This window comes from Thrips palmi, unplaced genomic scaffold (assembly GCF_012932325.1).
Source record: "Thrips palmi isolate BJ-2018 unplaced genomic scaffold, TpBJ-2018v1 HiC_scaffold_15, whole genome shotgun sequence".
Taxonomy (NCBI): Eukaryota; Metazoa; Arthropoda; class Insecta; order Thysanoptera; family Thripidae; genus Thrips; species Thrips palmi.
Window position 1 is genome coordinate 4461053 of NW_023144624.1, and position 25052 is coordinate 4486104.

General features: G+C 61.9%; 1 protein-coding gene across 4 annotated transcripts; it reads left to right on the forward strand.

Moving 5' to 3' along the window:
• Positions 1-125: 125 nt before the first annotated feature.
• Positions 126-24813, forward strand: LOC117640895 (ubiquitin carboxyl-terminal hydrolase 2). 4 transcript variants are annotated; one of them, XM_034377874.1, is made up of 11 exons: positions 126-204; positions 1204-1268; positions 14353-14579; positions 14664-15186; positions 20776-20874; positions 20959-21085; positions 21166-21315; positions 21398-21720; positions 21819-21897; positions 22000-22228; positions 22317-24813. In XM_034377874.1, the coding sequence occupies exons 3-11, from the start codon at positions 14410-14412 to the stop codon at positions 22402-22404; spliced, it is 1788 nt and encodes a 595-aa protein (XP_034233765.1). In that variant the 5' UTR covers positions 126-204; positions 1204-1268; positions 14353-14409; the 3' UTR covers positions 22405-24813. The 4 variants fall into 4 exon arrangements, with proteins under 4 accessions (XP_034233765.1, XP_034233769.1, XP_034233766.1 ...); XM_034377878.1 differs by lacking the exon at positions 126-204 and adding an exon at positions 258-376; XM_034377875.1 differs by lacking the exon at positions 126-204 and adding an exon at positions 261-471.
• Positions 24814-25052: the final 239 nt, after the last annotated feature.

Consider the following 25052-nt stretch of genomic DNA (forward strand, 5'->3'; position numbering starts at 1 on the left):
CCAGTTCTCATGAAGCACAATTTGAATTTGGTGCCAGTGTCCCTGGCCGGATAGGGGGTGGCCGTGGCCGGAAACACCCGAAGCGCGGCACCACTCGCGCTCGGCTAGGTTCGGCTTCGCTCGGGTCCCCCGTTCGGGCCGTACATTTTTGCTTGAGTGACGTCATCGCAGTGAAATGGAAACTGGGTGAACATTTCGGTGCCGGTAATTTCCATGTATTTGCCACTATTCCTTGCGGGTGTCGCTGCGCCATTTGCTCCGTGGTGTCGCGGCTTGGGAGTGGCCGTCCGCTCGGCACGTCGCGATCGTCGTGCGACTCGCAGTCCCGGGCAGATCGTGGATCGGGAGGGGAACGGCCAACATTGATCTTTCAGGGGTGAGCCGTGCCGTGGCCGTTTGCGCGGTTAGCGCTTGTGCTGTGCAAGGCTGGCATCGGTGGGCTTCCATGAGTTTGGGAGGCCTCGCGTTTTCGTGAGTAGACACGAAAGCGATGCTGGCTTTGGAGCAGTGCCCCGCGCCGTGCGCTGCGCATAGCCAGCAGACCTCGGACATTGTTGGGCGGGCAGGGCGAGCGCACCCCGGGGCGAGTGTTCGGGGAGGGTTGGCGTTGAGGTTAGGAGGCTCGGCGCCCCGACGTATTTGCTGTTGAGACGGCCGCGGGCCCCTTGGTCGGGGTGCCATCCGTCCCGCGGGGCGCTGTCCGCGCCGCGGCGTCGTTTGGTGGCTCTGTGACGCAAAAACACGCAGGCATGCGCGTCCTAGGGCCGCCAGAGTGCTGCTGTCAAAGGCTGGCGTGTCGTCTGCTGTTGCACCTCGCGGAGCGCCGCGGTGTCGTCTGCTGCTGGGGGCGTTGAATCCGCTGCGAAGCGAAATCCATGCGTCTTGTGTGTTCAGTCCAGCGCAAACAGCGTGTGGAATCCACCATTGATGAACGCGCCAGCAGCCCCAGCAGGCCGTGCCACCCCGCCTCAAACAGCCGTGGCGGGTAGGCAACCCGTACGCAGGGGTGTCGCCTGGTTGCCTACCCTGCATTCGTCAGGGGCTCCAGAGCCACCGAGTCGCGTTGCCTTTATCGCGCCACACTGCAGAACCGCTCCCACGCGATATTTCCCGCTTTTACTCAGTTTACTTGGTTAACTTGAACTGCCTTGACATTTATCGGTGGATCATCTGACAACGTGTTGTGTTCCGTGTGTTCCGCAGCACCCGTCGCCGCGCCCGGCGCTCGCCTCGCCGAACTCAGAGGAGGACGTCTTTCATGTCGTAAAGTGAGTACCTCTTCTCTCCCAGCGTCGCAGCTCGACGGGTGCTCTCCTTGTCTCTCTATGTGATGCGCTGACGAGCGATTCAGAAAGAGTCGTTTCGTCGCTCTGTCTCTGTCGCACTCGTGGGCTCTCCATAAGGGTGCGAGGGGGACAGAGCGACAAATCACTCGGCTGGACGAGTGGCGTGCGAACGGCCGCCGGGCCGCCCCCTCCCGCCCCTTCTGGCCCCGCCGCGGCCCTGCACCGCCTGCAGCACTGTTGCTTAGCGGCACGCCGCCTTGCCGCCGCCGCGGCCGCGGCCGGGGCAGGCCGGGCGCGGGGCCCTGTCCCTGTGGGGGCGCTAATTCGGGCCCCTGATTCAGAGCGACGCCGCGGGGACGCCCTGCCGACGCCCTGCCGACGCCCACCAGCACGTGTGTGGGTCATCCGCACGCGTCGACGTTTTCTCGGCCCGGGCGGATTCGGGGGAGGGGGGGGGGGATCTTGGGTCCGAGGGTCCATTATTTTGCCAGCCGCGGTGCCGCAGTGCCCGCAGAAGGACGGGCATCGCTCTCGTCTGCCAGCGATGCGCCTTGTTTACGTAGTGGACGTCGGCGCGGAGGGGCAGGGGGGGGGCATGGCCCGGAAGGGAGGGCCGGCGGGCCGCATTGGCGGGGGAAAGGGGGGCTGGACCGCACCCCGCCCCACCCCGCCAAGCTATAAGAGGCGAGCCTGCCAAGGCGGGGACCTTCCTTCCGGAAGTGACGGCATATTCGCGACCGACCCGAAGGCCGGCCAAGGCCGTCCAAGGCCCCTGAGGACGATGCCGCCAGTGCATGCGTGGTGGCGGCGACGGCGTGCGTGCGGCGTGCTGCCGTGCATCGCCTGCTGGTCGTTAAAAGCTGCCCGCCGCGAGCGTGTCCTGTCCTTCCAGTGTGTTTGTTTATGTCGGTTGGCGGAAAGGCGGTGCCGCGTCGCGCGGGGCGGCAGTGCCACGCTCCGTGCGCGTGCCTGGCGCGTGCCGTGGCGCGCGGCTGGAGCGGGCAGCGCGCAGCGCGCAGCACGCCGAAGCAAAACAAACAGGTGCATGACCTGGGCAGCGGGGCGGCCGGGGCGGGGGGCACGGCCCAGGGCCGCGTACTGCCACTACTATTGATTGGCGCGGCGTACCGGCGTACCGGGCGTACAGTCCCAGCACGCACCCACACTGCAGTGCGGGACAGGCCGACGGCACGGCGGGCGAAGGAAGCGCCGCGGCGGGGAGAGCGGCTGCATGCATGCGCTCGACGCGGCTCGACGCGGCCCGACGTGCACCGACATTGTTTTCGGATTTCACCCTGCCCTGCCCTGCCTCCCAGTTCCCACACGATCACCCGACCGGGCGGGCCGCGGCGGCCCGGCTGGTCTAAAGCAGCTATTAAACCGGAGGAAAGTATGAGAGCCGCGAGACGCGGGTTCGAGCGCCGCCAGAGGCTTGGCTCTCCGTTTTCATCGGCGGCGTTCTTCTCCCTCGCTGACGCGCCGCGTCCTGCAGACACACTCTGAAAGTCTTCTGTCTCACTCGCGCTCATGGGGCGTCCCCTAGTAGGTGCGAGAGAGAGACAGTGTGCTGAACCCGAGACGGCCCGAGTATTTATTAAACACGCCGAGTGACGTCAAGCTGGACCGCGGCGGCAGGCGGCGGCAGGCGGCGGCAGGCCTGCAGTGCAGTGACGCAGGACGTCCGGGCGGCGCGGCGGCAGGCACGGCGGCTATCTCCCTCTTCCTCTCCGAGACAGAGACAGAGACTCGCGGGCCGGCAGCGCGTACGGATAGGACTGCGGACCGCGGAGAGCGGCGGGGTGGGGCCGCGGTCCGCCGGGATCGAGGATGGAGGCGCCACGCCGCGCCGCGTCGCGCCGGCGAAGTCAAGCCGTCAACTCGAAACCGAAAACCGAAAAAGACGTGACACCTTTCCTATCGGCACGCCGCGGCGACGCCCTTCCCTCTTCCCTCGCCTTCCCTTCGCAGTCCGCGGCCCGCGGCCCCTTCCCGTGACAAGGTCGGTGGTGGGGCGCGGCGGGGCGGCGGCAGTGGCTGGGGCCGGCACGCCACACGCCACCGGCACGCCAGCCGCCAGCCAGCCAGTCCGTTTGTAGCGGTGGCCGAGCGCGCTCGTTCTGGCACACGCCCCTGTCCGCCTTGCCTGCCGCCCGCCGTCGCGTCGTGCTCGCTGCTCGCCGTGCGTGTGGCCGTCTGGCCGTGTCCAGGCCGTGCGGCGCCGTGCGGCCCGCGAGTGTCGTGCCGTCCGCCGCCCCGGGCCGCCCGCCGTCACAGTGAAAGTGGAAAGAGCAAGTTTCCGTGGCTTTCCGTGCAGTTTTTGGCTGGGTGTTGGTGTTTGTTTCTTGATTGTGGGGAAAGTGTCCCATTATTGTGAGTGAAGTGCCGTCGTGTCGTGCCGTGCGCGGCATGCTCCTCCGCTCGTCGTCACCAGTGTGCCCGCCGTGCCCGCCGTGCCCGCCTCACCGGGGCGTCCTTCTGCGATCCGCACTACCGAGGTGAGCAGCGCGGGTTCGATACCCTCCCGCGGCCGTCGAGTTTTTGCAAAAAGTTTAGCATGTGTCCTGGGGCCTGGGCCGGCCGGGGCACCAGACCGGCGGCCCTGGTGGGGGGCGGTGCCAGAGTGCCAGGGCGGTGCTGCCTGGCGTTGCCCTTGGCGTTTATTGTCGCCGCTAATCTGGACCGCGGCGGCGTGGCGTGGCGGCGTGGCGGCGTGTTGGCGGGGGCCGCGGGGGCAGTGGGCGGGGCGGGGGGGCGGCCTAACTGAAAAAGAAGGGGCTCAAAATATGCCGGCCGGCCAGCGTCCGCCGCCGCGGCGCGCCGCCGCAGCCACGCCACGTCCACCGCGACCACGGCGACGTCTAGGTAGGCGGCCCCGCCCCGCCCCGCCCCGCCGCCCCCCGCCCCCGAGGCGCGTCGAGTAGTACTGCTGCGTGTGGAGCACGGGGTGCGCAATGCCGCGCGTCATGCTGGGCCCTGCTGGGTCGGCAATCCCTCTCGCTCGCACTCGTGGAGCGTCCCGTGTGTGCGGGAGGGAGACACGAGAGCCCCCTTCTGCTTTGACGTGCCAAAATGCACGCGCCTCGACGCCCCGCACTGCCGCGGCGCGGTGGAGCCCCTCCCCTCCCCCGGCGCCATATCGGCTGAGCCGGCGTTTTAGATTTGAAAGTGAAAGTGCCGAACGGGCGGCTGCCTTTGGAGCTTCGGGCTGAGAGGGGCCGGCCGGCCTAAGACACGTCCCAGACGCGTGCCCGCTGGCTGCCCGGTGCTGCCCGGTGGCAGCTCTGCCGGGCTCTGCTCGCCATTTCGCCATTTCGCCACGGCTGCGGGGAGGGCCTGGCCCGGCCCGGCCAACATCCAACGGGATGCGTGCCGCGGGGCTGGAAACTTTGCCACCGATCGCCGATCCGGGAACGCCTTATCGCCGCGACCGGAAGCAGACGAGCATCCCGTCTGGATGAAGATGGCCAGCCAGCGAGAGGGAGCCTGAGCCTGGGCCATTCACAGTGGGCCAGAAGACCGGCGGAGGCGGCCAAAACTCCAAACGCGTTTTGAGCTCCAGAGTCACTAAACAGGACTCGAATCGAACGTGTGACCCCACCAATGGATTGCTCTCCGAACGAGGAATCCATTGATGGGGTCACGTTCGATTCGAGGCCTGTTTAGCGACTCTGGAGCTCAAAACGCGTTTGGAGTTTTGGCCGCCTCCGCCGGTCTTCTGGCCCACTGTGCCATGCCTTGGCGAAGCGGCGTCCCGCGCAACCCTCTCTGCAGCAGACTCATTCCGAGAGTCCGTTTCGTCGCTCTGTCTCTCTCGCACTCATGAGGTGTCCGGCACAGGTGCCTCTCGGAATGAGTCTGCTGCGTCCGGATTCCACCGCACGGCCGCCGGCTGGGTGTGAGTTCCGTCCCGCGGTCGCTGTTGTGTGTGAGGACCGCGAGGACCGCGAGGACCGCCCGCGGCGGGGGAAGCGCGAAGCGGGCACACTGTCAGTAAGACGGCGCGGGGCCGTTGCATGGCTGAAAAAAATAAATGGAATTTTGAATTTTTACCCAAATTAGCCAGGGCTGGCTTCATGACTTGCCACGGCGGCCTCGCTAGGTTCGCAAAAGAGAGGAAAAATAATGGAACTGCTTCCCTGCCGCACCTGTCGCTATCTCTCTCTCGCTCTCTCTCACGCCACACGTGGACCGGCCCCTGACCGGAGGCAAAAAAAAATGAAAGAAACTTTGATCATGTTCATGCAAATGTGGTGCTCCGCGCGCGCCGCATTTTCACACGAATCTGCCGGTCATTTTTTCCAGCGCTGGAGAGGGGCAGCGAGTCTTTAATCCGCGCGGCAGGGCACGGCACGGCGGTGTCGTTATGTCACTCAAAGTCAAAGTCTGAGTGGGCATTGCCGGCATTGCCATTGCCGAGTGGACGCGGCGTGCCACGCCACGGGCGTTCCGCGACGGGCAGTGGCGGATCCAGAACCGGCGTGAGGGAGGGGCCAAGCAGCACATTTTGCCTACTTACAGTGGCGAAGTGTGGCTATCTAGGGGCCAATGGGAGTCAAATTGCCCCTCCAGTGGATCCGCACCCGGGTTTGGACTTTCGGATTGTCGGCGTCCGCTTGACGGCGCAGTCTTAATAATAGCTCGTCCGCGCGACCCAGTGCCGCCCACCAGTCCGCCATCCATCCCCAGGGCTGTTTTGTTGGTTTTGTTTACCTGCGCATGCCTAGCCGCCTGTCCGCCTCACCGCGTGGCCACGGCGTAGCGCAGGCCGGGCGGGGCGGGCGGGGCGGGCGGGGCCGCGCTGGACGGGACGGTGGGGCCTCGGGGGCGGATCGGATCGCTTGCACGTCAACAAGCGCGCTGCGCAGTACTCCCGGGGCCCGGCCACGCGGCCACTGGCCACTCGGCCCGCCACCCGAGTCATTCCGACGAGTCTCTCCGTCTCTCTCGCACTCGTGGGGCGCCCCGAGCCGGGTAGGGGTGCGAGAGAGACACGGCGACCGAACGACTCCGCTGGCCGTCGGGCCGTCACGTGGAGCGCGGCTGTCGCGCTGCTCGCGGCCATGGGCGGCCATGGGCGGCCTGGGCCATTGCCATGGACGTGTAGGGCCGTGGGCTCGGACGGCACGGCGCGAAGGGCCGCCGCGCGGTCGCGGCCACAGCGCGGTGACATAAGGGCCTCTGGCATGCCGGGGGGGAGGGGGGGGGGCACTCCACGAACGCCACGAACACAGCGTGTGAACGAGGAGCGCCTGTCTGTTGGAGTGCGGAACATCACACACACACACACGGGCACACCTGTGCTGGAGTGGCGCCCGCCAAGGACACGTGTGTCAGCGCATCGCTGATATCGGTCTGGGGCGGCCTCGCACTCGCACTGCTTGTCGAGCAACAGCGGCGGCGCCGTCGTCGCCTCGCTTTTCTTGTGCGTCTCCCGGCCCCGGCGGCCCCGCGGCGGCCCTGGCCTGGCGGTGCTGTCGGCGACGCGAGCATCTTTCCGCGAAACGCACTCGGGGCGCAATTTAGACGCGGTCGCTTTGCTTCTTGCTGTCCCGCTTCTGCTGATTGCAAACGCGAACGCCGCGGCGCGCCGGGCCTTTGTAGCGCGTTCTTTGTGCGTGCGTGTGTGTGCGTGTGCGTGTGCGAGAGTGGGGGATAGTGGGGGAAGGGGGCAGACACAGCACAGTCGCGGCCGCCGCCCCCGCGCCGCGGATTATCGTCCGCGGGCCAAATTGTGCGTGGGAATCTTGGAGGGGTCAATGCGTGGCGCGGCGTGGCGTGGCGTGGCGCGGCGTTCCCTGTGGTTCCCTGCACCGCGGCGGAGCGGGCGAGGCACTCGCACACGCCCCCTCCGATGTCCCCGACCCGTCTTTTATTTTTACTGCCACCATGGCGGCAGGAATTTAATACCGCCCACCGCGCGTCTCGCGTCTAGCGAACCTCGCGCAGTGCATCATGCATACTCGGAAAACTAGCGACATGCGTCCAGTGGCGGAGCCGCGGAGCTCGGTTCTATAACAATGGCGTTTTCAGCGCGGTTTTATGGCCAGCTTTTATTTTATTATTTTATTTTTTCCTTACGCCGTGATGGCGTTCCCTGGAACCGGAGCCTAGCCGCCTAGCCGCTGCCGTTCAGGGGCTGTTCTCTGGGCCGCGCCCCATTGCTCCGCGCAAAGTGTTACACTTTTACGGCCGCGCGGATAAAAAGCTTCAAAATCCGCGGTGCTGCCTGCCTGCCTGCCAGCCTGCCAGCCTGCCTTCGGCCCGCTGCCAGGTAACGCCCCACCGGGCAGGCAGGCAGGCAGGCAGGCAGCAGACTGATTCCTCTCTCGCTCTCATGGGACATCCCGTGTGCAGGAAGCTATGGAGAGATAGACCGACGACCGCAATGTGCGGAATCACTGTGGGGCAGGCAGCAGGCAGCCGCCCGGGCCGGTCTTGTGCAGGAATCCAGGAGCCTCCTCCCCTCGCGCCCCTCCGCCACGCCGCCCCGCCGCCACGCGCATCGGAAGGCCCAAATGGGCGGGCCGTAGGCGACGGCTGTTTGACCTTGATCCCCTCTCTCTGTCTCTCCTTCCTGCCGTCCCCCACTCCGATCCCCCCCCCCCCCCGATCCTCCTTTTACTCTTCATGACCTCTCCCCGTGCCGTACGGGCGTGTCCTGGCTGACCCCTGCCCCCCCCTCCCTCCCCGCTCTATTCTTCTTTTTTTCCGCACCTCGCTGGAAGCTCACACGGGAGGATCCTCTCTCGACTCGCAAACGTTTGCGGAAAGAGGGGGGGGGGGACGCTCAGTAATGCGTGACACAACGAGAGTGACGTCAGTCACACAAATGTGACAGCAGCGCCGCGGGTGACGGCTGGTTGACGGCGTGACGAAACGACCTGACGGATCTTTTGTGGGCGACGCGTGTGCGAAAGGGGCGTTGAGGCACGGAGCGGCACGCCGCATTGTCAATGTCTGCGTCGGCAGTAAGACAGCCGCGGAGCCTTACAGTGTGGCGAGCCCGTCCAGCGGACTGATTCGGAGAGTCTTTTTCGTTGCTCTGTCTCTCTCGCACCTGTACGGTGCGAGTGGGAGAGAGACGGCGACGAAAAGGTCTCTCGGAATCCGTCTGCCTGCGGCCCGTCCAGCCTGTCCGGCCCATCCGCAGCGGGCCTTGGTTGCCCGGGAAGGCGCAGTGGATGCCGCCGGCATGCCGCCGGCGAGACGGGCAAGCGGCAGGCCGGCCGCGCCGCAGCCGGTAGCCAGTCCACTGCAGTCCACCAGTCGCCGGGCACGCTGCCCCACAAGGCGCCCGCCCCGCCCCGCCCCGCCCCGGAGCTGCATTCCAGCGATTCCACCCGCTGACCTAGAGCAACCGGAAGCAGACAGCTGGACGGCTTAGCTGGCAGGCTGGCTGGTTGGCTGGACGCATGGAGGGCTGGTCACACCGGACATAACCTATCCGAACGAAATCTCACGGGACGCCGGTGAAACCGAAAGACTGTCCACACCAAGGCGGTGGGCACTGTGCACTGTAGTGGCTCCGGGCTGTTCCGCGCCTGCTTGCCCCTGGCTGGCCTGCAGGCTGGCCGGTGGCCGAGCCTCGCCATTTAAAGCGCGTCGAATGGGCGGGCGGCTGGGTGCCTCGCGGCTTTCCGTTTCGGCCTGCCGGCTGAGCACTGCTTCCGAAGCCGTCTCTCTCGCGAGAGAGAGAGCGATGTTCGGAATCTGCCAGCGCGCCGCCGGGCTTTGCTCTTTCCGAACCGGCACGCGGCTGCAAAGTGCGCCCAAATGGCGGCGCGCGCGGAAGTAGCCGCCGTGTCTCGCGGCCCGTAAAAATAGGGAACATTCCCGAAATCGCAGTTAAGTCGCGCGGCGGCGGGCCGCGCTTGGCGGAGCGTGGCGGCGCGCAGGGCCTGTGTGCGCCGTTGCTGGCCTTGGCGGCGCTCTAAGTGATTCACCCGCCTGAGTCAGACCCGGCGGGCCGAGCGCGCTGCCTAACGCATCGCACGGCCAGGGTCGAAGCCCAGCCGCCTTGCCGCCTAGCCTGGGCCTCTGTCGACGTGGGGCTTCATCTAGCGCGTAGGCAACCCTGTGCTTAGCCGTGCTGCGGGCTTGCCTATCCTGCATTCGCAGGGGCTCCGGGCGCCCAACCCTGTGCTTGGCCGTGCTGCGGGCTTGCCTATCCTGCATTGGCAGGGGCTCCGAGCGCCTGCGAGGTAGGCAACCCTGTGCTTGGCCGTGCTGCGGGCTTGCCTATCCTGCATTCGCAGGGGCTCCGGGCGCCCAACCCTGTGCATGGCCGTGCTGCGGGCTTGCCTATCCTGCATTGGCAGGGGCTCCGAGCGCCTGCGAGGTAGGCAACCCTGTGCTTGGCCGTGCTGCGGGCTTGCCTATCCTGCATTCGCAGGGGCTCCGAGCGCCTGCGAGGTAGGCAACCCTGTGCTTGGCCGTGCTGCGGGCTTGCCTATCCTGCATTCGCAGGGGCTCCGAGCGGCCGCGCGTAGGCAACCCTGCTTGCCCTGGGCTTGCCTACTCGCCGACACTCGCTCCCCATTGTGGGCCCTTCCCTCCTTTTCTCTTTCCTTTCCCAGCGGTCGGTGCGTCAGCGGCGCGGCGCCCCGTCATAATAAGATGAAATGAAATGGAAAGTGAATCCGCGGCGGGCGGGGCTCTGCGGCGCTCTGCGGGGCTCTCCGAGGCTCGCGGCTCGCGAGGCGGCCGCACCGAACACCTCGTTAGAGGCGCCCTGAATTTGTTATACACTCGAGGAGAGGGGGAAGGGGCCGAAAGTGCGTGCGGGTTCGTTCGTGAAGAACGTGGCAATACACGTGGCAAAGACGGGGGGAAGCATAGCCAAGGCATAGCCTGAAATGGGTCGTCGATCGAAGCAATTTGGTCGCTGCAATCGATTGGATGAAACATTTCTCAGGCGAGTGGTGGTGGAGGTGGTGGTGAGGTTGGAAGGAAAGGGGAGGGAAGCTTCAACCTCAAATGCAGCAGAGAGTACACAAACGAGAGTGCCTATCGTAGCACGGAGCAGAGTGTACTCAAGCGTGCAAGTGATTTCACAGTGTGGGACCTTGTGTCGCTCCCTGTTTGGAAGTGACCCTCTAGTTGTCCGCGGCGCACGTTTGAGTGCGGGCCGCCTTTCGGCGCGCGTCTTGCGGCGAGCGGAAGGACGAGTGTGTGGCGGCGTGCGGCCGTTTGGCGAGGGCGACAGGGCGACGCCTCTAGAGTGTTGGCAGCCGGCGCGAGTTGGCCGGGCGGACAGGTGAAGCAGGCGAAGCAGGTCTAGGAGTAGAGGGGGCGATGCACCCGCCGCCCGAGCAGTGCGAAGGCGCGAAGCAGCGCAGTGATTGGCGTGCGGTGTAAAAGGCGTGCCGCAAGCCGTGCCACGAGCCGTGCCACGCTGGATGGGGCCGGATGGGGCCCACACTGCACCAACGCTCTGACCCTGACCCAAACTGGCGGTGCGGCGTGGGGTGGCGCTGGCTGGCTGGCTGCCTGCCTGCCTGGCTGGCGGGGGGCGCCGCCCTGCGCTCGGTCGTGCCCGCCTTCCGCCCTGCCTGCCCTGCCTGGCCTGCCTGGCCCTGCCTTTGGCCTAGCTGTCGACTGGCGCCGCCTCGTGCGGACAGGGCGACAGGGCCCAGGAGGGCCTGGAAGGGCTTGCGCCGCTTGTCCTTCTCGTACTGTCCCGCTTGTCCTTGTTTTCCCTCCTTGTCCAGCTCGCACTGCTTGCCCTTCTTGCTTTGTCCTGCTTCTCAAGCTTACTCTGCTTGTCCTGCAAAACAATGTCGGTTCTTGAACCGAGATACTTGTCAAGTGAAATCAATACTGATCAAGTCAACTTACTGGAATGTTTCAAGTCAAGTCACTTGTTCCAAGTACCTTGGTTCAATAGATGATATTTTGGGGAGTGCTTGTCGTGCTTGTTCTGCTTGAACCCTCCTCGTCTGCGGTCGTCGCAGCCAGGCAGTTAATCCGCTACAGCCGGACAGTTTCTTCCTGACGGCGGCGAGGTTTAGGACCTAAAGCTTGACTGTGGCGCCTGCGCACGCTGCTCGCGCCTTGTGGAGCGGCGAGGGCATGAGTGAGGACGGGACCAGGACGGGACGGCGAGGAGGCGGCGGGACGAGTCTAGACCGCAGGACTGCAGCGCGGCGCTCCAAGGCCGTCTTCCTTCCGCTGCAGCGCGCTGGAGAGGTTGTCGCCTCGGAACCGCTCCGCTCCGCGCCGCGCCGCTCGCGGTGTGGGCCGCCGCTTCCTGTGGGCCGCGGGACTGCAGCGAGCCTTCAGCCGGCCCGCCGCCTTTCTTCCCGCGAAAGCCCGCGAGCTTCTAGTGCCCATGCATCCTTGCTGGAGGCAAGGCGTGCCGCGTGCCACGGGGCTCCAGCAGGATTCCAGCGGAACGAGGTTCCAGAGGGTTCCAGCGGGCTGGACTCGCATCAAGGCTTCCACGGCGCTTCCGGCGGGCTTTTCATCCAGCTGGACGGACACGGACGCGCCGCGCGCCGATGCCCCCGATGACACAGTGAGACGCAGCGCAGCGCCACTGCCCCGCTGCCCCGTTCGCGCGCCTCGATTCCTCGATTCCTCGACTCGATGCTCGACTCGATTCTCTCGATGCCGGCGCGATAAGAGCGGAATGAGTGGCGGCATCGATCGGCGCGCCGTGATTGGCGCACGGCTTGTACGGCGAGGAGGGAGCGGCCTTGGCGGCGCTGCAAGGGGGGGGGAGGCTTATCGCATTCCTCAGGATCGTCCCCACGGCGAACAGGTTCCTAATCAGAGCGATAAACTCCGTCACCTTGCCGGCGGCCGTGCGGCAGCGCGCCCCGCCGCGCCCGCCGCGCCCCGCCGCGCCCCGCCGCGCCACGCCACGCGCCGCCCTTGGCGCTTCATTAAGCCCAATTAATGCTTTCCCTCTCGGCTGCCGGCCGCATGCCGGCGTGCCCGTGGTGCTCGCGGTCTTGCCCGCCTCGCTATCGAGGGATTATCTGTGTCGGCTGACACTGTCGCGGCCCTGTGAGTGTGTGCACCTGTCAGCAGGGGGCGTGGCGGCGGCGGTCCTGTCCCGGACGCTGCGGGCCGGTAGGGCCAGAGAGGGCCAAGGCTTCCAACCTTCCAACAGACGCGCCGTCGCCAGGCTAGGCAGAACCAGCACCAGGCAAGCGCTGCGCGGAAAATGAAACAACTCGGATCAATAATTCATGGGCCGCGTGTTTGCGGTGTACTTTGCACCTGCCGCCTCCTGCCTGCCGCCACGCGGCACGTGCCTGGATGCTGTGCGGGCACATGACTCCCCCCCCCCCCCTTCCGCGTGACGCCACTGCCGTCTTTGCGCGGCCACGACACTGCTTGTGGCGCCCCGGCCGGCCCGGCGCGGCGGCAAGAGAACCGGAATGAAATCTTTTAAAATCTCCCTCCTTCCTCTCCTCTCCATGCCTGTGCCGCTCCCCTCCTTCGCATCCTCCTCGCTCTTGCTCCCTTCTCTCTCGCCGTCGAGCCGTCCCGTCCCAGCAGTCGCCACCTGTTCGGCGGTGCGGCGGTGCAGTGGCAGTGGAGTTGACGTGGCGGCGCGGCCGTGAGCGCCACATGGCCAATGCCTTCCATGTGTTATCGATCAGGGTCCTGCCGCCCTGGCGCGCCACGGCACTGCCACGAGCAGCGTCTCCAAGGCGAGGCCGCGGCCAGGCCGAGGGTCGAGGGCCAGCCCGGGCCAGCCTGCCTCACAGGCAGCGCCACAGGCAGCGCCACAGGCAGCGCCACAGACAACAATAACAACCGAATTACTAGTGCCGCCCGAAGGCAAGGTTGCCGTGACCCGCGACCTACTCGCCGCACGGCGCCGAAGGGCGCGGCCGCCAAACTTGGGCGCCATGACCTTTGCTCGGGGAGAGAGGGGGAGGGGGATGGCGCCCGTGTGTCATAAACACCATCTGCACCGTCGCCTTGGACTAGAACAAGGCCCAGCGCCGCCCAGCGCCGCCCAGCGCCCGAACAACATCGGCCGGCCAATCTGAGAGCGGCCAGTGCTCCCCGCTCGCAAGGTGCCGCGGACACGCCGGGACGGGGGATCGGCTGGGTGACGCACCCAGCGTGCCGGCCGCGACTGCGATGGGCCGCGACCCCAGGAAAGGATGTGGCGTTGGCGGCCTGCCTGCCTGCCGCCACACTGTGGCCACAGCCGCACGGGGCGCAGACTAGGCGAGGACTAGACGCAGGCTCGGGCAAGAACCAGACGAGGAAACCGATGAGCGAATGAAGGCAGCCGCGGAAAGCCCTCTGGGTTCTTCTGGCTCGCCGTGTGCGTCGAGCTGGCCCCCGTTTCTGTCGTCGCCGTCGCGGCCGTCCGTCCGATTGTTGCGGAAATGTTGTGGCTGATTGATGGGGCAGGACCGGGGCGGGCAGGCCTGGGGCAGGCGGGCAGGGATCCGTCTGGTTGCGCTCGACAATAATAGCCTGCTTTGCCCTTTCCCTGCTCCTTTCCTTCGCATTCCGGAAAGGGCCGTCATTATCTTATTTTTAGCCGGAAGTGGAGCCAGGGCCCTGGCCGCCCTGGCCGCCCTGCCCCCACTCACGACATGCGCCACGCGACACCGCGGCCGGCTTGTCCAAGGGCTTGTCATTGGCTGCGTGGGCGCCAGTCAAGCGAGCCTCGAGCACCTCGGCGTGCTTCCAGACGTCCCCCGCGGCCGCGCCGTGGCCGCGCCGTCCGCCCAGACCTGTCCCAACGCCGTGATGCCGTGGGCCCCACGGGCCGCACGGGCCGCACAGGTCGAGCGAGGGACCCGGCCTGGGCCCCGGCCCTGCCTGCCGCCCGGCCCGCTCGGCCCGGGGGTTGGGGCTGTGGGGGCTGTGGGGGCCGAGGCCTCGGCGAGGCCGGGGCAGTCGCCGACTATTTTTAGCCCGGCGACGCGGCGACGTCCCTTCGATGACGGCGCCCCTTTGACCCGACGGCGTCCTCGATTCGCGGCGCTACCTGAGGCACTGACGTCGTACGTCGTACGGCCGGCCGTCACGCCAACTTGACTTGGTGACCACCCGTTTCTCATGCCGGATTATTTTGCTGTTGTTGCAGGAGGCGCCCTTGGCTCCGCCGGGGTAGTTAACCACGGCCACTGTGTGGTCGTACAAGATGCCGGTGTCGGTGGCGGCGCGGCGGCCGTCCGCACCCTCCTCGCCCTCGTCGCGCACCTCGTACTCGTCGTCGTACTCCACGTCCAGGTACTCGTCGCTGTCCAGGTCGACCGTCACCTCGCTCGACCTCACCTCGACGCGCTACCTCAGCGATCGGCTGTCATCCAGGTGGGTTCACGGATCGACGTTTTTTCTCGAGAATGGACCAGCCAAGTTTTGAAAATGAATGTTTTTCTTGCTCTCCGTCCACAGCTCGCTGTCAGCGCGCCCCGTCCGCCATGGCAGCCACTCGGAAGACGTGCTGTCGCGGTACTCGACGTCCAGGGAGCGCTCGACGGAGCCCAGCCGGGCCTCGTCGTCCTCCCTGTGTGACACCACCTCGACGGCGGCGCGGCGAGAGCGCGAGGGCTCCGTCACCAAGGCCCGCCTCGGCCTGGACACGGCCTCCACCACGGCCGTAGCGTCCTCGCGCCTCGACGCGCCGCGCTCGGCCTACACCGGCGCCTCGAGCGGCAAGCTGGGCCGGCCGCCGCTGCACTCAAGCTTGTCGTCCTCCGCGGACGAGCCGGCGGCCACGGCCTCGGCCAGGGCGGGCAGCACGGCCGCGGCCACGTCCACGTACACGCGCAGCCGCACCACGCCGACCACGACCGCCACCATGACCACCTCCACCGGCAAGCCGTTCCACAGCCGCTTCCTCAAGCCCAAGCCCGCCGCGGAGGACAAGGACAAGGCCAGCTCGACCAGCGAAAAGGCGGGCTCCAGCGACAAGGAGGTGGGTAGAGGCCTGGCTTGGGCAGCGTGGCGCAGCGTAGCGCAGCGCAGAGGCCTGCAGCGGGAGGGCCGCGCACTGGGCGTCCGAGTGTCCAGCTCGGTGTCCACTGCGCCGTTCTCCGCGTGCTCGCGCGAGACGCCGGGCGGCCGGACGCATGTCGGCAAGGGGCGGAGGGGTGGCCTGAACTGAAACCGGCGTGCCTTCCAAAGCGCTTCCCAGAACCAGAGTAGTCTCGCGGGCTCTGCCTGGCTCTCCCCTTGTTTCCCCGCCCTGTGTGTGCCTGGGCACGGCCTCGGTGGCGCCCCAGTGGCGTGTCGGAAGTCTCTCCCCTCCGCCCCTTGCCCTTGCCGCCCTTGCTGCCCGGCCCGCCCGCTCCTCGAATGTCGGTAACCCTGCGCTTGCTGTGTGTCAGTTTGTTTTGCTCATTGCGTTAATTAAATCATGTGTCTGGGTCCTGCGCGACCAACCGAAGCAGCGTAAAAACACAAGTCACTAATCCAAACCTTAATCTTAACGAGTGCACCGCTCGATCGCTAACATGCGGGGCGTGGAATGGACAAGCAGGCGGCGCGCCTCGCCTTGCGCCTCGCAGTGTCGCCGGCCGGCTGTCCACGGCGGCATGGCGACCCTGCCGTGTCACTCTGTCTCTCTCGCACGCTTCGGAGTTCGCCATGAGTGCGACAGAGACAGAGCGGCGAAATTCTGAATCGCTGGCGCCATGCTGGTGGGGCCCCTGGGCTCGCCGCCTGCTCGTCGCCCCAATGCCCCTCCTGTCGCCTAATCGGCCTGATCGCCGCCCCGTGCAGCTGGTGCGCGAGGTCCGCGACGAAGACGACGCCCGCAACAACAACAGCATCCGCGCGGCGTCCACGGCGTCCACGGACAACGGCGCGGAGGACGCCGACGACGACAACAATGGCAACGAGAGCCACCGGCGGCCGTCCGTGGCGCTGCTCCGGCAGCGGTTCGACGCGGCCGTCCCCAGCCCCGCGGCCGCCCCCTGCTCGAACCCCGCCACGGCACCCTCCACGGCGCCCTCCCCGCCAGCGGACAGCAAGCACCAGGAAGGCGGCCACAGCCGCGTGCGCGAGGACGGCGCCGGCCTCGCCCTCGGCGGGGCGGAGCGGGCGGACGCGCCGCTGGCCGGCGGCCATGAGGAAGTGGCGAGCGGCAGGCACCAGCGCCTCAGCGCGTCGCCCTCGCCGTCCGCGCCGTCAGACCCGGTAAGTCGCCGCGTAGCTTGGCTTGGAACCACCTGCAGGCACTCCGCACCCTACCACCCAGAAGCAGGAGGCAACTACCCGCCGGCATTTGCACCCCCCGTACTCCCACTGGGATTCCTTAGTGGCACGACCCGCACTTACTCAAAATGCCAGCTTTTACGTCGCTGTGGCCGCACGCCGTAAAACCCTCCACCCGCCAGGACGCGTCGATCCCTGCGTTCGGCGGCGTTCCGCTCTCGGCTGTCCTTCCCGTGCCGCGTGCCGGGTGCCGCGCTGTGGACATGCGGTCGGCCGAACCCTCGCCGCGTGTAACGTTACGCCAGGGGGTCGGGCCAGGCGGGCCAGGCCACCCCGGAGGCGGTGCGGCCCGTGCGGTCCCGACCCGCCCGACGAGCCACCCCCAAGGCCCCAAGCCGCAGCCGAGGCCGGCGGGCCGTGCGGGACAGCGCCACCGCAACCGGCTTGTCCTCCCCGTCGTCCCGTCCCGGCCCAGCCCGGCCCAGCCGGCCACCGCAACCTGATCGCGGTGCGGGCTAATCCCGCCCGTCCGCCGCCCGCCGCATTTGAATACTCGGCGAGTCAAGCCCATGCCGACCGAGTCCCCGGCCGAGTCCCCGACCCACGCCCAACTGCCCTTCTGGCCTTTCTGCTTCGCCCGCAAAGACTATGGATAAAATCCGACGCGGTGCCTCAACTTTTTCGGAGGGAGGGCAGTCCGTATTTGGAAGCGTTCCGGCGTCCCCCGGGCCTGTGCGGCCAGCGGGGCCAGTGGGGCGTCGCTGAATGCTGCATGACGCCGCCCTGGAGGTGGTGCCGACCTAGCCGACCCACTCGCCTCGGCTCAGGCGACAGAGGGTGGGCAGGAACAGGGACGCCACTTTCCGATCCGATCGCCTCCGCTCGCCTTGCAGTGTAGCGCGCGTTGGGGCGCACGGCCATACCTGGGCCATACACGGCATCCCTGGGGGTGACCGGCCGGGCACGGCGCGCCACGCCACGGCACGCCACGGCATGACGCGCCCCTTGCACTCCGCCCGTCCACGACGCCCCTCGACGCCCTCGCAGCCCTGCATCGGACAATCAATACTGGGCCTATGTCGCGGCGCCAGGCCGCTAGGCCAGGCTAGGCCTGCAGCCTGCAGGCCTCCTGGGGGCCTACATGCGAGCCTCCTCCGTGCCGGCCCTGCTGGCGGGGCTGGCCAGGCCGCGGGGGCCACACTGTGGGGGCCGGGTCGACTGCCGGGCATTAAACTCTAAACTCGACCATCAAGCGGAACTGCGTATCCAAGTGCGCCCCGTTAGGATTTGCCGGGGAAGGGGCGAGGGGGGATGTGAAAGGGGGAGGGGCGATTAGATTTAAGACCCGCCCCTTCGCGGTGCGTGCGCGCGGGGCATTTTTTCCGTCCGGGTGGAAGGGGAGGGGAGGGGGTGTCCTTCCCCGCAACGCAGGTGCGTGCGGTCGTCGTGCGTCCCCCCCCCCCCCGGCCCTTATCGCCACGGCCGAGACCTTGTTTATCTTTAACGCCCGCCTTGAGCCGGACGGCGCCGAGGCCAAGGCGCCGCCAGCCGGCAGTGCTGCTCTGCATCCATTTTTTACAAGTTGAGGTTTCGAGAGCGCGGCGAGGATATGGATCGGGCCGGAGAAATTCACTCATTTCTTCCGATCGACAATGTAAGGCAAGGAGGACGAGGCGCGCGGGTCATGCCACGGAATCACCCACTACCCCCTCCACCCCTCACCCTGCAGGATGGTCTCCGTATCACGTTCGTGTCGCTGATTGTTGCGCTTGTGTGCGTTTGTGAGCCTTGCTGTGTGCGGGTGTGTCTGTGTGTGTGTGCCTAACGCTATCGCCGCGCAGTGAGCAGCCAGCTTACAGCCTACGTGTGTTTGCGCGTGATTGCGTGCACTCAACACTAACTCAAAGCAGACGCCATTATTCAGAAAGGGGCCAGGGGGGGGGGCTAATACTGGCACGTCGATATTTAAGCGAGGAAAGGGAAAGTCCCGCGTCGACGTCACTTCTTCGATCTCGTGGGCCTTGGCGCCTTGGCGGCGTCAGGCCGCAGACGTCAGACGTGTGTCAGACGTCGCAAAGGGCGAGTCTGTGAGTCTGTGACTCCGAGCAGCCGCGGGAGCGGGTTCAAACACCCGCCGCTGGACAGGTGGACAGGTGTCACAGCGCGGTCGGCGGGGCAGGGCAGGCGACCAGACGCTCGCTCTCGCCGGTCGAGTAGGCCGTCCTGCTGGGCTTGCCCCTCGGGAGGGGACGGGGTAGCGCCAGCGCGGCCAGCACCGCCCCGGCGTGGCCGGCCGCGGCCCCCAGCGGCCCCCACCCGCGAGGTTGTGCAATGCGAGTGGCCCGATTTAGCAGGCCGCGGTGCGGGAGCGTGGCGGGGCGTGGCGGGGCGTGGCGGGGGGATGGCCGCGCGACCGAGGGTTGAGACTGGGTCGCCGAGTGGAGTGGCCCATTCCATTCCGTCGCGTTGTGGTCTTACTCTGCGGCCGCTCCCGCGCTCCGCTGCACCCCGGTCCCGCCCCGCCACGCCACGCCACGCCCCGCCACGCCCCACCTCGCCACCCCGCCCCGCCCATGGATGACCCTGCGGCCCCCGAGGTAGTCCGCGAGACCTGTCCGCGACCAAGGCGAAGGTGGCGCTGCAGACGCGGTGCGTGCATGGCCGAACTTCGGTGCCCGCGTCCCCGGCCCCCGATATGCAGATTTTCTATGAACGCGCGACGCGCTGGAGGGGAGGGAGGCCGCGCTGCGCCGCCACGTAAAAATAGTGGCCGGGGCGCGACGGGGGAAGGGGCAGCGAGGGGCGGGCGGCCACACGGACGCATGCAGACACTGCAGTGCGGCGGCCGCGGCGGCCCGGCCCGTCGGCATGAGAGTAGGCCGCGCGGGCCGGGAGTGGGCAGTCGGGCAGTCGGGGCAGTCCGGGGGGATGGACGCGCGCGGCGCCGCCACTGCCGCCGCGGCCGCGGACGTCAAGATGGGGATAAACTTAGCCCGAAGCTCGCGGCGTGCACGAGGGCGTGCCGGCAGTCCGGGCCTCGCCTCCCCTGTCTCGTCGAGCGAGCACTGGACCCACTCGGGTGGGAGAGGGGGGCAGACAATGCAGGTCCGCGGCACTGGCGGCACTGTCCGTCCTAGGCGTCTCTAAACACGGTCGAGGCCCACATCGCCATGCCTGTCATAAAGCTCATACGCGGCGCGCTAATTTTAAGCGGACCACCGCAGGAAGTGGCAGGTGGAGGGGGTGCCGTCGTCCTCCCCTCCCCGAGGCCCGTGGCCCCATGGCCCCGTGCCCGTGGGACGGCGGGCTTAGATTTTGGCCGGGCCTACGCGGCCTGTTGTGGCGCGGCGGTGATGTAGTGCGCCTCGAGGTACGGCCCGCCGACGACGCCCCCGTGCCGCCCCCGTGCCGCCCCCGCGCCGCCCCCGTGCCGCCCTCGTGACGCCTCGCGAACCCCCGGCGCGGCGGGTGGTATGTGCCGCCGGGACGCGCCGCCCGCACCGCGCCGCCCGCGACCAGCCGGGATGGTGGCGCCGAGCAGCTGACGGGCCTGACGGGTGCTGACCCTGCCGGGCCCTGCCGGGGCTACGCGCTGCGCGTGCTGGCCGCTGCACGCGCCGGCCGCAGCCTTTGACGCCGCGCGCCGCGCGCCGCGCAGCACACCGTGGACGCCCTCTTGCTGCCCCTGGGGTCGCTGGGGCCGGGCTGGAGCGGGGCGGCGTTGGCCTGGGCCGGCTGGGCCGTGTGGGGCGTGTGGGTGCTACTCCTGGGGGCCACCCTGGCGTCCCTCGCGCTCGGCCCGTCCCCCCGGTCGCCTCGGTCGCCCCAGTCGCACCGCGGGCTCAGAGAGCACGCCGCCCCTAGCCACTCCCAGCCCCGGCCGCCCCCGCTACCCCCTCCCCGCGTGGGGCTGCTGCTCGGACAGAGGCTCGCGAGGACCCTCTCGGTGGGTATGGGAGGGAGGACGGGTGCCTTGGGGGAAGTCCACATGGAGTGGAGTGAAAGACTGTTCAATATTCAGAAGCACTGCCTTCGTTTAAACGTTACTGTTTACACTTGATACTTGTTCGCGCTCGGGCAAGTGTGTATATTTCTTCAACTGGTTTACTACACCAAACTTAAAACGAACTTTATGATTAGTTACAAATATTTCCCCAACACACACTATTATATATTCCAGCACAGTTTTGCTGTATTCGATGCTTTCTCTTTACATTTTTTAAGTGGGAAACTTTTGTGTTGTGTTGAAGAATTTTGCCAGGAGGGCGCCATTAGGACAGTAGTTGCTCTCACCAAAATTTAGCTTGGCTATCCAATTCTAATTCTCTGTGTGATCATTGTTTTGCAGGACAACTTTGAATCTCCCCGTCTTGGCCGACGAGCTCCCTCCACATCCAATGGCTCTCGTGGCTCTGGCTTGAATGGCCTCAGGAACATTGGCAACACTGTAAGTAGAAGTTCTAAAAGAGGGGGGAAAACTACATATAACGTTTTTTTCCCTCAAAATTTAAGCTCACATTTTTTCTTTCAGTGTTTCATGAATTCAGTCATCCAATGTCTAAGCAATACTCGACCTCTCCTGGAATATCTCCTTAAGCAGACATATCTTGCTGAGATAAATACCACCAACTCGAGTATGAAGGGAGCATTAATTAAAGGTGTGTAAAAACCTCGCATACTGGAAAAACTTTATTTTGATTTTAGCAAAATGTCTAAGAGTTTCTTTTCTTAATCGCAGCATTTGCCAAGATGATAGAGGAATTATGGACTGGTGAAGCGCAAGTCATCAACACCTCTGCTTTCAAAGGGCAAATACAACATTTTGCTCCAAGATTCATGGGATACAGCCAACAAGATGCTCAGGAATTCTTAAGATACTTACTTGAAGGTATATTTTATGGCTTTTCCTTATTTTCTTTTTCTGAATTAATACAGATAGAAATCATATGTAATTGTCCATTAAATTTCAGGCCTGCATGAAGATGTGAACCGTGTGGAGCAGAGGCCTACCAACACTGTTCTTCCAGACATAGATGACTCATTGAATGACAACCAAAAGGCTGATGAATCTTGGCGGCGTTATCTCAGGATAGACAATAGCTCTGTCTTAGATGTATTTGTTGGTCAATTGAAATCAACTCTTCAGTGCACAACTTGTGGGCATTGCTCTGTAACATTTGATCCTTTCTGGGATTTGAGCTTACCCATTCCATCTCGCACAGGCCAGCTACGACTCCAACAATGTCTGGAGCATTTCACTCGGGAAGAAGTCCTTGATGGAGATGAGAAACCAGTAAGTTTAAGAGGATTGACCATGCAGTTTTTCTTCCATTGAAATTTTCATACCAAGAAATCTTCTTTACTTTTGTTTGAAATGCTTGAATTTTTCAGACTTGTGCCAAATGCCAAACACGAAGGAAATGCACCAAGAGCTTCTCCATTCAGAAGTTCCCCAAGATTCTTGTACTTCGTATCCTTTTAAACCCTCTAAGTGATTTCATTTGGTCATTTCTTATCAATGTTTTTTTTTTTTTTAAACTTTGTAGCCAGTATTTCCTTAACACAATTTTAGATTTGAAGCGATTTTCGCCAATGGAACGGTTTAGAGGGAAGCTTAATGTCACTGTTGAATTCCCTCTCAACGGGCTTGACTTGAGTGCATATGCTGCCAACCGAGGACGAGGCTGCACATACAATTTGTATGGAATAGCAAACCATTCTGGCACCACCTACTCTGGCCATTACACAGCATACTGCAAACATCCATACACCCATGAATGGCATGAGTACAATGACTCAAGGTAAATTCAATTTTAGTTTTCATTTTTCTTAGTGTGTTAGCTTGTGAATAATAAAATCTCACGACTTTTCTGGTTTTTTTCTTTTCAGAGTCTCCAGCATTACATCTCGGAATGTCATATCCAGTGAAGCATATGTGTTATTCTATGAATTGTCTGGTCACACTTCACATTTGTAACATTTGAGTTGATATACATTGATCTGTTTTCTTATAGTGTGAGTTGATAAAATTTGGATGGTTTCTTAAGTTTGTGATATCTAATGAAAAATTTATGTGAAGGGAGAGGAACTATTTCATATTTTATTTATTTCTTATTATTTATTGTGAATAATTAATGGGTTCTGACCAGGAAGATTTTGAGAGAATCTTAGTAAGAGCATGAGTGCACGAAAATGCAAGTTCAGATTCAAAATTTCTTGGTAGTTTTCAAGTCAGCGGACACAAGGTTCTACCTGTAAATATGCTTGATGCCTAACATCGAAATTTAATAGCCTTTTAGGTAACTTCAAAATGAGCGCAGTTGCACTGTGATTTCATTATTAGGTCAATACATTATTTGATGCAATTCTCACCTCTACTCATAACTGCAAAGACATTAATGAAACATAGGGCTTAGCACCTTAGAAAATGACTATATTTTTCACTTGTACACCATGTTCTTTGTATGTTAATGCTGTTTATTTAAAATCTTTGTCTCAAACTGTTGTTTGTTTAGAGCTGGTCACAATAAGTGTGTCAAGCTAGCAATGGAGAGTACACATTCCATGAACTTGACATGCACTGCTCCCAGTTCACTAAGTTTTTGCTACTTTTCTTTCTTTAGCATAGCTGCTTTTAAAATTGTTTTGCCTACACCTTGGCAAAATCTTCAAATGATAGGGATTTTTTTAGACATAATTTTGCAATTTTTGAACAAAAAAGAAGAAAAAAAGGAACTTTGCTACAACAGAATGTGAGCGTTGCTCAAGTAGTGTCTGTAAGGGATGGTTTTAATACTACGTATCAGGTTGTTATTTGATGCTGCTATTTGGTTGATTGTTGAGCCAGGCCAAGTACCAATGCTGTTTTATTCTTTTTCCTCCATTGAGTGATTGTTCTTTTGAATGGACTTTGCGGCAAGTGCCATCGCATTATCTTCAGTTTATTGACTTGTACTCTATTTTATTCTCACTAATGTTTCCGGCCTGGCTATGGTTAAGTTATGAATAGTGGATTCTAGTCCTATTTATTCAAGTTCCAATTTGAACTTTTGGTTAATTTTATATAATATATTTAATTCTGTTTTTGTGACAGATTCTTTAATTGAGACAAGGGTTTCCTTTTTGCTGACAATCCATGATGGAATGCTATTGCTCTAGAAGTCATGACTTCTAGCAGTTATTTGTATTTTGTATTTTTTACAAAAATTAAAAATTTGTTGGAAATATGTTGGTTGCTATTGAGTAATAGCCAAAAGTCAAATATACATTGTTGATATCTTTTGTTTTCAGTGATAGCTTAAGTATTGTTATATTTTTGTGTGTAACTAGTACCACAAGTCAATGGTTCTGTGAAGTACAAAGCAAATACCAGATGCTGCAAATTAGTGTGATACAAACAAAAAAAGGGGATTGAATATTATGAGTCACAGAAATACCATTGACCATTCATAATACTATCTTTTAGTGATCAGAGGATATTTTAATTATGAATTCCCATGTTAATTGGAGAACTCATTGTCAATCTGGCATGTCAGATTGTACCTCAGACTTCAGTTACATGAATCTAATTGTTAAATACCGAGCGGTAAACTGCAGTATCCCAATCCCCGATCCCTGATCTGTTTCTACACTTAGTGTTACCAAACACTAAAATAAGAGAAAGGATGATGATGACTTGGATTTCCTCCTAGGAAATGTTGGCGTACCAAACTGGTGATTACATTTATTCTTGGTACAGAGGAAATTTTCATTCTTACTGATGTAAATGATATTTTACCATGAACTTGATTGTTGATGTCATACCATCAGTCAAGTTTGAATATTTTTTTAAATTGGGAAATCAAATTGTGGAAGAGTGTACATAGATGTTAATGTTTATGTTCTATAGATTTATATGTACAGTATTTTTTTTCATGTTGTGATGGATTTGGCATGAGATTTTTGGAACAAAGTAGAGTAGTCATCATTATAAATTTATTGTAAGGCTTAGAGAGGTATCCACATTTTAGTTCTATTATTGTTCCTGCCATGAGTGATTTTGATGTGGAAAAAAAATTTAATACCACTTTTTTGTTTTTGGTTCTCAACTGTCTGTTTCCCAAGCTGGCCAAATAAAATTGTGGCAATGATAAATTTGTTATGTTTTAAGAAATATGTGCAAGTGTGTTTTCTGTGCAAGTGAGAGAAATTGCCATTGTATCTCTCCTAGTCATGATAATGAATTTCTGCTAACACAGATATCATTACTCTTTTTGTTCATGTATGGATTGATTGAGAGAATGGAGGAATGGAGAAAATTTAGTTCGTGTTGGAGTGAGTGATATTTTTCAGCGCATGCTGGCTAGTATCTAAACCTGCATATGCGAATAAACTCAAAGGAAAGCTATTTGTGCTCATCTGTCATTTATTCACATCTCTCCCTTACAAAAACACGCACACTTCGTCGCTTCAGCCACGGCTGCATGCGCCGCACCGGCTGTAGCGCTCAATTTGAATTTCGCGACTTTCCTGTGACCGCTGCCCCACTGCTCCTTGCAGAGCCCCAACACGTCGGCTCTGCTCGGCACTGCCGGAGTCCAAGAGTACTCGCACTGCTCAGCGCGAACACCTCGGGCGTGTGGTGGG

Coding starts and splice junctions, on each gene's coding strand:
- LOC117640895 (XM_034377874.1), top strand. CDS start 14,410: ATGCCGGTGTCGGTGGCGGCGCGGCGGCCGTCCGCACCCTCCTCGCCC. Junction 20,875..20,958: donor TCAGGAACATTGGCAACACT/GTAAGTAGAAGT, acceptor TTTTTCTTTCAG/TGTTTCATGAATTCAGTCAT. Junction 22,229..22,316: donor CATGAGTACAATGACTCAAG/GTAAATTCAATT, acceptor TTTTCTTTTCAG/AGTCTCCAGCATTACATCTC.